At 61.9% G+C, this 11,596-nt stretch overlaps 1 protein-coding gene across 2 annotated transcripts; it reads right to left on the reverse strand.

The window, feature by feature from the left end:
* Window positions 1-1,558: 1,558 nt before the first annotated feature.
* Tspo (translocator protein) lies at window positions 1,559-10,821 on the reverse strand. Of its 2 annotated transcripts, none has more exons than XM_048803023.1 (4): window positions 10,798-10,821; window positions 4,177-4,381; window positions 2,684-2,822; window positions 1,559-1,966 (listed from the first exon to the last, which is right to left on the reverse strand). In XM_048803023.1, exons 2-4 carry the CDS (start codon window positions 4,356-4,358, stop codon window positions 1,778-1,780), a joined length of 510 nt encoding a protein of 169 aa, XP_048658980.1. In that variant the 5' UTR covers window positions 4,359-4,381; window positions 10,798-10,821; the 3' UTR covers window positions 1,559-1,777. The 2 variants fall into 2 exon arrangements, with proteins under 2 accessions (XP_048658980.1, XP_015357304.1); XM_015501818.2 differs by lacking the exon at window positions 10,798-10,821 and adding an exon at window positions 9,688-9,838.
* Window positions 10,822-11,596: the final 775 nt, after the last annotated feature.

Consider the following 11,596-nt stretch of genomic DNA (forward strand, 5'->3'; position numbering starts at 1 on the left):
GCTGTGTCCCCTAGAGTCAAGACTGTAACAGGGTGTGGGTGAAGCTAAGACTGCGTCCAGACCGCCGGGTCCTAACAGGTGGCACTCATGCTGGCTCCGGGTTCACCTAAAACCTGTGGCACAGTGGGCAGGGGTGGTCACCAAAATCAGGTCCATGTGTCCCCTGAGAAATAGTGACCAAGCACGCTTTTCTGTTTCTAGATGTCTATGCAAACAACCCCCAAGCAAGGCCACCAGCAGGGACTCCATGTCCCAGCTGAGGCACTGACATGGAGACGATGCTGGTCCCACGGAATGCTTTCTCCTGGTGCTCAATGGCACCCTAGTCACCCTTTTTTAGGAATTCGTTGAGGGCCAGAATATGTCGGTGCTGAGCACGTGGAGTTGCTGGAGAGGCCTGGTAGTGGTGGCCTGTACCGCAGACCTTCAGGGCGGTACTGAGGAAGTCCCAGAGGTCCCTCTGCATGCTGTTGGTGGAGTCGGCATGGTGGCGCTCTGGCTGTGTGGGATGCCCACCTTTGGCAACTCTCCCAACAAGGGTGCCGCCCACAGTAGTACAGCAGAGGCCTGTCATCCTAGTCCGGAGTACCTGTTCACAAGTGTCTGATGGACCCGGGGTCATCAATCACTGGGGCTTCCATGCGGACAGCAGCTGGCCAGGCCCTCTGACTGTGCAAAGGCCTGGTTTGATGCCCTGCTAGCAAGGCTCTGTCCCTTCTGAGCCTGGGCTGAAGAGCCTTTGGGCTCCTGCAGGGCACCAGCACCTTCCTTGGCCCCCTTCCTTGGCAGGCTTGGGAGGGACGCTGGAGGTCCCCACTGTGCCAGGAGAGCCCGGCCCATCCCCTGAGAGGGAGCCCTGTCACATCTGCCAGAGCGAGGGCGGGGTTTCCCAGTGCAGTCCGCTGATTTAACATCAAGAGCCAAAACCAAAAAGGCCCCGCTCTCAGGCCTGGCCCTGGGGAGCGGCCACAGCCAGGTCTTAGGAGGCTGCCGCCAGGCTGTAGTAACTGGTGGCAGGAGAGGCGAGCCCTTCCCGAGGCCGTGGCTGGTGCACCACACTGTCCAGTCTCAGTACTCCAGACAGCTGCCTGGACAGGTCAAGGTCACTCACTTGGAAGCCTGGGGTGCAGGGACACCTCCAAATCCAGGTGGGTCTGGGCCAGCAGAAAGCCTTGTTTGCTGGGGTTGGCCTGGTCCCCCGCCCCCATCCCGCCAACAGGGTATTTCAGGGCCACCCGGAGGGGAGAAGCTGGTGCCAAGCAGGTCAACTGGCATTCCCAGCCCTGCCAGTGTTGTCCTAGGCAAAGCCGGTTGAGGACCCAGGCAGGGCCAGCATGGGACGCTGGGCCTGGGCTCAGCTTCATGGGAGCTGTGGGAGCTCACGTCCTCAGGGCACGACCCACCCACCCTCAGGGTCTGGAGGGTCCCAAGAGGGTGCTGAAGCCTGGCTGGTACAGACTCACCTGGTTGTGCAGCCCAGAGCCACCCACAGAGACGTCCTGTGTATCACAGCCCATCCCCTCCCCACAGTCAGGGGTCCCATAAAGGCCACCGTGTGGAAGGTTAAGAACTTTACTCGGCTTGTCAAGCCCTGTGCTCTGAGGGCGCAGCGGAAAGCGCAGGACACTGCCCCGGAGGTGGCTGGGCTTGGACGACCACCCCCAGAGCCGCTGGTGACCCCTAGGCGGAGACCCGGACAGACCAGCAGGCCCATGTAGTGGCCACGCCAGCAGGGGCACCTGACGGGCAGCGGGGCAGTCCTCAGCAGGCTGGCGCCTCACTCCTGGAGCCGCCCGCCACCGCGGCGGCCCTGGTTGTCCCGCCACACGCAGTAGTTGAGCGTGGTTGCAAAGGCCAGCCAGGCCAGGTAGGGGTAGAGCAGGCGGGCGGCGGGCGGGCTCACCCGGTGCCAGGCCACGGTAGTGGCTGTCGCCGCCCCGCTGATGAGCAGGAGGTCCACCAGGGCCTGCAAAGACAGGGACAGGGTGGCCTGAGGCTCCACAGCCAGAGCGTGTGCCCAACAAACCCTCCAAGCTGGCCCTAGGAGTCAGCCGGTCTCAGACCCGTCCCACCCCTTGTCCAGGCCACGCCCCTCCTGCTACCCACCATTCCTGCCTGGCCCGCCCTGAGGGGGTAGGTGACAGCACCCTGAGGGGACACAAAGTTCAAGGGGGCGTGGAGGCTGGGAGCCTCCAGCCTCCACTGAGGGCTGCCCTGGCCTCCAGCATTTCTGCAAGGCTCCAACAAACGCCCTGTCCCTGTGCAGCGCTGTCCCTGAGGTGGCCCCGAGTGGGCCAGACTTCCCGGGTGGATTTCACTTCTCAGCAGGAGCCGTTCGGAGCAGGGCTGGGGCTGGGGGCCAGCGCGGGCGCCTGCCTGGCTCCGTCTGTCCCCAGCACTGCGGGAAGAGCCGCTGCCACTGGGAAGCTCCAGGCCTAACGGGGGCTTTCCTCCAGGACGACCCCGAGCCCCAGCTGGCACCTGACCACCCTCAACAGGGCCTGCAGGGCTCCCTTCCTCCTGGGTGGAGCATCAGCCCATGGGAGGCCCCGGGGCAGGGGTCCTCCAAGAGCTACGCCCACAGACCCCCGCCCCCCAAACTGCACCCGTCTGGAGGGGATGTCCCAAGCGCTCAGAGGGGACATCTCCAGGGACCAGGAAGGAAGGCCAAAGGTACACTTACCCAACCCATTTGTCGGGCACCAAAGAAGATGGGGGGCCATGCCCAGTTCAGGGCCAGCTGCCCAGCGTAGAGGCCCAGGGGGACCACAGCCTCATCTGTGAAGCCCCCCAGCTCTTTCCAGACCACGTAGGAGCCGTACCTAAAACAGAGGCTTCTGGTCAGGACCTCACCGACCTCTCAGATGACAGTGATCGCTGCCATTGACTTCTGTGTAACTCAGGGAAACTGCTTAACCTCTCTGGGCCTTTGTTCCTCAGAGGATTGCTGTGCCGATTCAGGTCAACACTTAGTGCAGAACCTGGCATGAGGGACTCTCAATAATTATTTGACACTGTCACCTTCTATGCCATGAAGGAGAAGCACATGGGCTGAGTGGGTGCAGAGGAAGCTCTTAAGCTAGCCAGGGGCAGCCCAGAGGATGGGCCATTTGGGCAGGCCTTAGAGGATGAGGCTTTGCAGGGGAGGGGACAGGACATGCAAAGGCCCTGAGGCAGGTGTGAGCCTAGTCTGTGTGCCTGCAGGGTGGGGTCTGGGGCCCAGGGAGGGCAGATGGCAATCTACTGGCAGAGGCCACAGGGGCAACAGCCACATGCCACACCTGCAGGCCCTGCCCTAGCACTTCCCCCGCACTGGCCCATTTCATCCTCAGGACATTGCTGTTTGGTGGCAGTGTCATCCGCCCACTCCACATCAGGAAACTGAGGTTCAGGTAGAGGACGGATCTCTCACAGACACTGGGGGACAGCGCAGCAGGCGACCATGGGGAGCCATGGGGTTGAGGGGCTGGAGGTGGGTCAAGGGCTGGGGGAGCCCCAGGAACTGGAGCCAGGATGGGGGAGGGGAGAGCAGAGACTCGGAAAGTCCTCAGAACCCGGCCCACTGGCCTTGAGGACCCTGGTGACACCCAGATTCAGGGTCATATTCCCATCAGAATCCCTGACACTGGCCCGGCCTCTGCTACCTGCCTTGTGTACCTGGTGCCTGCAGGCCCATCCTGTGTTGGGAGGGCGCAGCTGGGATGCAAGGAACATTCCAGAAAGAGCAGGGAGCCATTGGGGCCTCCAGGGGACGCTCTTCCCCACCCACCACTTTCTTCCCTCTTCAGAGACTCTCAGGCCTGGAGGGAGCTCCTGAGGGGATCCCCACTTACGAGCCTGTGTTCTTGGGCAGTCCCTGGTCAAAAGGAGGATTCTAGAAATCAATTTGGATAGTGCCTGGCACCGGGCAGCTCAAAGGGAGCTGCCATCGTGGCTGCTGTTGGCCACCAGAGAAAAGCACCTGCCACCTGACCCAGCTGGCCTTTGTACACTGCAGCGGCCCAGACAGGGGTGGCAGGGCCTGGGCGCCGTGGGGCCAGCCACGGGCCACCCTCCCAGGGAGCCCAGGAGAGGGAAGCTCCTTGTGCAACCCGCAGGCCTGAGGCCCCCTCCCTGCTCCCCTGCTGGGGAAGGGCCATCCTCTGAAGGGGAGACGCCCCCCAGCCGCACACCTACCCCATGGCTGAGTAGAGAGTGCCCCAGACGGGAGCCAGCGCCCAGCGGGGCGGGTGCCACGAGGGCTTCTGCAGGGTGGCGTGCCAGCGGAGGCCCTCCCCGCGCACAAAGTAGGAGCCAGCAAAGCCCCCCAGGCTGGGCAGCAGTGTGAAGCCCACGGCGGGCACCCAGGGTGGAGCCATGGCTACTGCTCTTCCAGAAAGCTCTGAAAGAGAACACAGGGCTGGCGTGAGAGCCGTCCACTCCGAGGAGCCCGGGTCAGCCCACCTCCTGCAGGGTCTCTGGCGTCCCGGCTGCGCGATCCTCCATCGGTGTCAGTGCGGTTCAGAGGCGGTGGGGCCGAAGACTGAGGCCAGGCCATGCCAGCACCGAGCCACCTCCCAGCCCTTCTCCTCTATTTCTATTTTGAGACAGGGTCTCATACTAATTTGCATAGGACCCCACTAAGTTGCCCAGACTGGCCTCAAATCGGTGATCCTCCTGCCTCAGTCTCCTAAATTGCTGAGGTTACAGGCCTGGGCCTCTGTACCCAGCTCAAGTGGACCTGTCTCCACCTGAACTTATGTTCCCACCCAGAAGCCCCCAGCTGGCCGGGGGCTCTCGGGGGCTCTCAGGGGCCCTCTCTCCCCCAGGCTTCCCCTTAGCCACTGGCCAGCTTTCAGGGTCTCCTGTCCTCTCAACCTTGATCTCGGGTCTCGGGCAGGGACCTCTCCCCTCCTCCTTGATCAAAGCCAGTTCGGGTCCCCTCCATCAGGAAGGCCTCTAGGTCTGCCTCCTCCTGGGCGGGTGCCCACCGGGGCCCCGGAAGGCAGAGCTTCCGTCCTGCCTCTCACAGCGTACCCCTCTCCCTCAGGCAGACGGCGGGGCTCCCCCACACCTCTCCTTCCCTCAGCCTCACTAGGACCTCAGCAAATCACTGACTCTCTGGGCCTCCGTTTCCCACTCTGTAGACAGGACATTGGCACTGCCCACCGTGGGCCCCGTCCAGTGGGCAGCACCAGGGAGTGGCTCTGTATACAGATGTCTCCCCACCCAAAGGGCCCACCCTCAAGCCACTGCCCCTTTCCTTGTGTACAAGAGATATAAAGTAGGCCAAAGCCTGCCCAGGGCACAGTGCTGCTCCCACCCTGATACTCAGGACTGAGGGTGGCAAAGGTTCAAGGCTGGGGAGGTCCCCTGGCCCTCTCCTGGCCTCTCAGGCCAGATACTGCCACCCTGAGGGCCACAACCCTCCCCCTTTGGCAGGGGCAGAGGGAGCTGGCTTCAGGCTCCCCGTGGTGCTGGCAGGCCATGCCCCCTTGCTCAGCCCTGGGCTGAGGACCTACTGGCATCCAGCACTTTGCAGGGCTCACAGCTGGGAGCCAGCCAGGCAGCAGGGAGCAGGGGATGGGCGTCAGGGGTCTGGATGGGGTTGAGGAGCTCAGCCCTCAGAAAGGGCAGCACTGACTGTGGCCAGGAAGGAAAGGCTACAGGAAGGTCAGTGAGCCCTTCCTGCAAAGGGGCACCAGAGGGACAGGCAGCATGTGGGGAGGAGGAGGTGGCCCACGTGGGCTGCAAGTGAGGGAGGGCAGGAGGGCGAGGGGCTGCAGGGTGGCTGGGAGGGGGAGTGCCTGACCAGGGCTCCGGAGCTCAGTGAATATGGAAGCAACCTCAGTGCCCAACAACTGGGGACTCAAAGACTGGTCAACCCTCAAGTCAAGCTCTGGAGGACCTTTTATTTCACTGACTTCACCTTATTCATTTTTCAGGGATAGGGATCAAAATCAGGGCCTCGAGCATGTCAGGCTAGAGCTCCATCACTGAGTGACATCCTGGCCCTTCTGAATGGCGAGACAACTGTTCTCAACATGACCCCAGCAAAGAAGGCAGAACATGACCCTGGCTGCAGGAGGACCCAACTGTGGCAAATAGTAACAATGACATAGACACCCACTGCTTAAATTTAACAAATGCATTAAGACAATGTCAGAGGTCATGGGCATGCTGACCGTCCTGGGAATGGCCACCTGCCAGGCCTGGCGAAGCTCGCACTGAACTAGCATCCTCCAGCCCTTGCCCAAAAGGGAGCCAGGCCACCGGGTCCCTGTCGAGGAAGCCCTGAGGCACAGAGCTGTGGAGGCTTGTGGCCAAGGCAGTTAAGAGCCTGGCTCACCACTGTATCACCTCAAGCAAGCTGGCCACCTCAGCGGCTGCTTGGCTCTGCAGTGGGTCATGACCCCTGCTCTGCCTGCTTCATAAATGCCTCAGCAAAGTGACAGTATGTGGGGACCATAATAAGCCCTGTTCGGTACATCCAGACTCCCCTGGAACTCGGCAGCCTGGGCACCCAGCGGGCCTCAAACACAGGAAGCAGGCGCGGAGGGGCGGGGCAGGGCTGCCGACGGGGGGGGGCAGGGATGCCAAGGCAGGAATGGAGCTGCCCAACCTCGGGTCTCCTCGTGGTGACCCGGTGCCTCTTCCCAGGTGCACCCAGGTTATGTCCACTCTGCCCCCCACTCAGGGCCTCCCCCCTCACAGTCCCTTCCATAAAGGATAAAGCCGCCACTATAAGACAGATGGACGTCAAGACCCCTTGATCCACCCTCAGAAGTAGGCACACTTCTGCCCCCAACACTAACTGCCCGCCCCAAGCCTGAGGAAAGCCAGGGGATCCTGCAGAGGCACATTCTAAGCACAGGGGACCCGCACTCTGTACCCCACGAAGGGCCACAGTCACGAAGGGCAAAGTCAGACACAGAGGGCGTGCCAAGCACAGTAGGGGTCCAACTCTGCACCCGGAGGGCCATGTTCAAAGCCAGCCTCAGCAACTTAGGGGGGCTCTAAGCAATTTAGCAAGACCCTGTCCCAAAATAAAAAATAAAAAGGGGCTGGGATGTGGCTCAGCGGTTAAACACCCCTGGGTTCAATCCCTAATATCAAAAAAAGAAAAAAAAAAAAAAAGAAAGAAAGAAAAGGCGGCAGCATCCCAGTCTGGATAGGAAGTCACACATCACCCAGTGCCCCCACGCTGCCCTCTGTTAACAGAGTCAGCCCCTCCTGCAGGTCAGCCCTGACACTTGGACATCCTGCTCCACCTGCTGCCAACCCACCAGCCTCCGTGCTCCTGCCCCGAGGCCTCCCGGGCTCCTGCAGGCTAGTTTTTCTTAATTGAGGTGAAATTCACCAATTTAAGACCAACCAGAGGAAAGTGCACGATTCAGTGGCCTTTGGCATAATCCCAGAAAGTTCCCAAACATCCTTATCACTCCCTGCCCCTGCCCTGAGCCCCTGGCACCCAGCGATGGTCTGTCCTGGACACTCGATGGCCACAGGATCCTGCAGCATGTGGCCTCTGTGTCTGACTAGGGGTCTGTCCACCCTAACCAGGTGGCGGCACTTCTCCCTGCATTCTGAGGACAGAGGCTCTCCTGTCGCCCTGCCACAGCACCCAGTGGGGCCAGGCAACCCCCAAACAGGACTGGCTATGGATGCCCCTGCCAACCCACCTTAGAGCCCACCACTCAAGACCCCGATGTACAAAATAAGCCAAGGCCAGGCAGCGGGTGGCCTTCCAAAGGCCCCAGTCAGAGGACAGGGTCTCTAATTGGGGTCCACAGATGGGGGGATGAGCCCCCGGCTCCCACCCCACTGTCTAGCTGCCCCACAAGGGCCACACTGTGTTTATGCTCGACAGGCCCCAGGGTATCAGAGGACCTGCCCTTGCCCTGCCCAAGATCAGGCGCCCCGTGTGGAGAGAGCCAGGCCCAGGACGTTTCCTGGGGCCTCTTGGGGACTACCAGCTCCTGACTCACACTTGCCTGGGGGGACAGGCAGCGGTGGGTGGTGCCCACCAGGCTGAGTCACCCTGGGCTGGGCTGGGCTGGCCAGAAATCAGCTCTGAGATGGGGCCCAGTGGAGGGCTAGGGAGGGCAAGGTAAACCCCTGGCAGGAACCGGATCTGCTCCGGCCTCGGCTGCCTCCTAGGTCAGGGGGCATTTTCTGCCCTGCCCACTCCAGGGTTCCTGGGAGGCCCAGGGGAAGGAAGAGCAGGGCAGCAGGACCTCCCTGGAAACTCCAGACAAGTGAGGGGCCCTGGGCATCCCTGTGGAGGCTGCCCGCCCCACTTCCTGCAAGTAAAGAAGTGGCCTCCAGGTTCAAACCCAGTAAGACCACAGCAGTCAAAAAATCCCCTGGACTCTCCCTAAGACCTGGGGCCACTCACCAGGAGCACCCCAGGCAAAGCAGAGGACCCAGGACCTGGGCAGGGGCAGTTCCAGGCCTTGCTCAACTCTGGCTACCCGCAGGCCTCCCCAGCAGCCGCAGGGCGGGGTCGTCTGCCTCTGAGGCTCACAGCTGCTTGGCCCCCAGGGGGGTCTCACTACTGGTCCCACTTTCCAGATGAAGAAGCTGAGCCTCGGGAAGTCACAGAATAGTCTAGGACTGTGTGACTCCAAAGCCCAATGCGGCCCTCCCTCCGCCCAAGCTCTGGGCCCCATGGCCACTCAGTGCCTATGTCCTGTCCCCTCAGGCTGCTAAAGGCAGGATCTGGCTGCCATCTTCACGGGGTCAGCAGGTTCTCAGGGCCAACAGCATCACTGGCTCCGGCCACAGTGCCAATGTCCCGGCTTCTGGGAAGGCTAAGTAGGGGATGTGAACTCTCCCCAACTGAGGGTGGCACCCAGGATCTCCTGTTCTGGTGATACCTCACTTCTGGCCCGGAGACCAGACAGCTCCTGGGTCTCAATTCCTGAGCCTCTGTGTCCCCGTCAGTGAAATGCCTGGGCTACCTCCTGTGCTGAGGCCTCCTTGGAGAGTGACCCAGAACAGAACGGAGTGGACCTTTTCTGTCCCATCATAATGTCCCCGTCCCCCCCAACCTGGGCATGTGCCCAGCTCCCCTGCCTTGTCTGCCCTGAAGCCATAGCTCTCCTGGGGACTCGATTTTTAGAGTCAAGGCTAATCCCCCTGATAACATTTGTGAACTTTTTCATTGTGAAAGTAACCGGTGTGACAAGCAACAGGCCTAGAAGCCCCACGGCCAGCTGGCCACGGGGAGGTCAGTGCTGGGGAAAGGGACTTTATGGAGAGTGACCCATTTTTCAAACAAAGAGTGAACCCAGGCACGGCTTGCACGACCAAAAAGTTCAGTGTAAGAAAGGAAACAGAACCCCCAAATCCAAGTCATGGGAAAGCGGGGTGTGCAGAGTGTAAAGGTGGCTGGGCCCGCGGCTCACCGCCCCCAGGGGCCCCGGTCCAGCTGACCCGTTCAGTCCGGGCCGCGGGCACAGGCGCGCAGAGGCGGCGCCGAGAACCAGACCCGCGGACCTCGGGCTACCCGCTGCCCTCGCGGCCGTCAGCCTGTCCTGCTGCTCCGCCGAGAGTCCCCTCGGGCCTCCCGGAGAGGCGGCGTCCCCTGCCCGGCGCCCGCCCCCCTCGGAGTCCCGCCTCGGTTCCCCCTCGCAGCGCGCGGGCGGGACACCCACCGGGTCCGCGCGCCGGGACCCCCGCCCGCCGCCCCTCCGCCCCACTCACCCGCGGGCGGCGCGGGCTCCTCCCGGAAGGACGCTGCGCGGCGAGGCGGCGGCTGCTGGCTCCACCCCGGTCCCCGCCTGGCCTTGGCCTTGGCCTGGCCTGTCGCCCGCCTACCCGCGGCGCGCCTCCGCCAACCCCAGCCGCGGGCGGGTCCCTGCGCTGGGCGTCGCGCCAGCCTCGCTGTTCCTGTCTGTTCTATGGGGCAACAGTCACCCGTCTCAGGGGGCATAAAGGACAAAGCCAGCTTCGCCCCGGTTCGCTCAGCCCTGGCCCCCATCTCCGCAGGCGCAGCCCAGTGCCTAGAGCTGTTGCCCCTGGGCACCCCAGTCCTGGTCCCCGACGCCGCTGCGTGTTTCTCTATGCCCCATCTCCTCATTGCTGAAATGCACGGCGTGATAGGACCAGGAGCGCGCCAGGCCCTCGTGCCCCAACACAGGGCAGAGGGGAGACTGCCATCCTCACAGGGCAGAGCTGCGCTCCAGTTTGCCTGGGTCACCCTCACTCGCTGTGCCTGACCTGGCGTCCACCCGGCAGTGCCTGGTACCTGCACCAGCCACTGTGGTTCATGGGGGTCCTCCTGGGGCCCAGGAGAGCTCCAGCTACATCTTCCCAGGCACAGCAGCCTGGAGCCTCCTTGGGACCAGCCGTGGGGACAGCATCACTTTCCAGGGACCTGGCATCTTCCTCTTTGTGGCCCCTTTTTCCACTAAACACACACACACACACACACACACACAGACACAGTTTTTGACTGTTAGCATAAGCACAAGTACAACCTGGGTTTCATTCACTCCTCTTTCTTCTTAAAAAAAAAGGAACATTTGTGTACCCCAGGAAGTATGGTGGCCCTCAGTCCAGTGCCCTGTGTTCCTACTGGAGAGGCTGCCAGCCCCGCCCTCTTCCTGTAAGGAACTGAGGGCTTGGCAGGATGACAGACACCTCCCCTCAGGCCCAGGGGAGGAGGCAGCACAGCCCTCCTTCAGCCTCACCCCCACTCTGCTGGGCTCTGTGCAGTGGGGCACCCTGAGAGGCAGGCATTGCTGTCCCCACATAGCTGCTCTACCCCAGGGTCAAGGGGCGGCGCGGGGGCCCGACCCTCATTCCACTCACAGATGAGGCCGCTGCAAGTCTTAGGAGCCAGTCACCCGTCTCAGGGGTCATAAAGGACAAAGACGCAGACGCAGGTGCTGAGGCCATTCTACTGTGCGTGCAGCCTCCCATGACTCCGCCTCTTGCCCTCCATCCCTGCAGACCCCACCTGATCCTGGAGCAGGGACAGCCCTCGCTGCCCCCAGCTCCCCTCTTTCCCTCCAGCTGCGTGGGATGTGACCACACCCTCCTGTAGTGGAATCTAGTCAACACCTGGCACTTGAGAGTCCGCTCAGCTGGCGCCAAACTGACAACCCGCCCTCCCCACCCCTGAGCTTTTGCGCACACTGCGCCCCTGCCTGGAGCGCCCTTCGCACCCCCTGGACGTCCCCACGTGCCCAAGCCTGCGGGGGCTCCAGTGTGCACCAGGAAGCTCCTCAGAACTCTGACTCCTTCCCGCATTCTAAGGAGATGGCGACCTCCTCCCCTATAACTACAGAGCGCTGAGCTCAGGAGCCTGTCTTAGGCACTCGGCCTGTGCCCACCTTGAGAGATGTCCTCCTGGGTGTCTGGCTCTGGGTTGAGCCGTAGAGGATGTCACACACTCAAACCCAGACCCTGGCTCAGTACATGGGGAAGGAGATATGGAAAACTCCCTCGAAATTCCCAGAGGATTGACTCTTGCTCACATGCTCAGAGAGGTGAAGACACATGCCCACTTGCGCACAGCGTGCACTCAGGATTCATACCCAGGAAGTCCAGCCCACTCTCAGCTACAGTGTCATTGTTTTTTTTTTTTTTTTTTTTTTTTTTTTTTTTT

The sequence above is a fragment of the Marmota marmota genome, unplaced genomic scaffold, assembly GCF_001458135.2.
Source record: "Marmota marmota marmota unplaced genomic scaffold, marMar, whole genome shotgun sequence".
In the NCBI taxonomy this organism is placed as follows: domain Eukaryota; kingdom Metazoa; phylum Chordata; class Mammalia; order Rodentia; family Sciuridae; genus Marmota; species Marmota marmota.

What these genes read in the sequence shown, in the direction of transcription:
- Tspo (XM_048803023.1), bottom strand. Translation starts at nt 4,358, where the DNA reads ATGGCTCCACCCTGGGTGCCCGCCGTGGGCTTCACACTGCTGCCCAGC. An exon ending in ACTCTCTACTCAGCCATGGG is followed by an intron (nt 2,823 to 4,176) that starts GTAGGTGTGCGG and finishes CCTCTGTTTTAG; the next exon opens with GTACGGCTCCTACGTGGTCT. An exon ending in GTGCCCGACAAATGGGTTGG is followed by an intron (nt 1,967 to 2,683) that starts GTAAGTGTACCT and finishes CTGTCTTTGCAG; the next exon opens with GCCCTGGTGGACCTCCTGCT.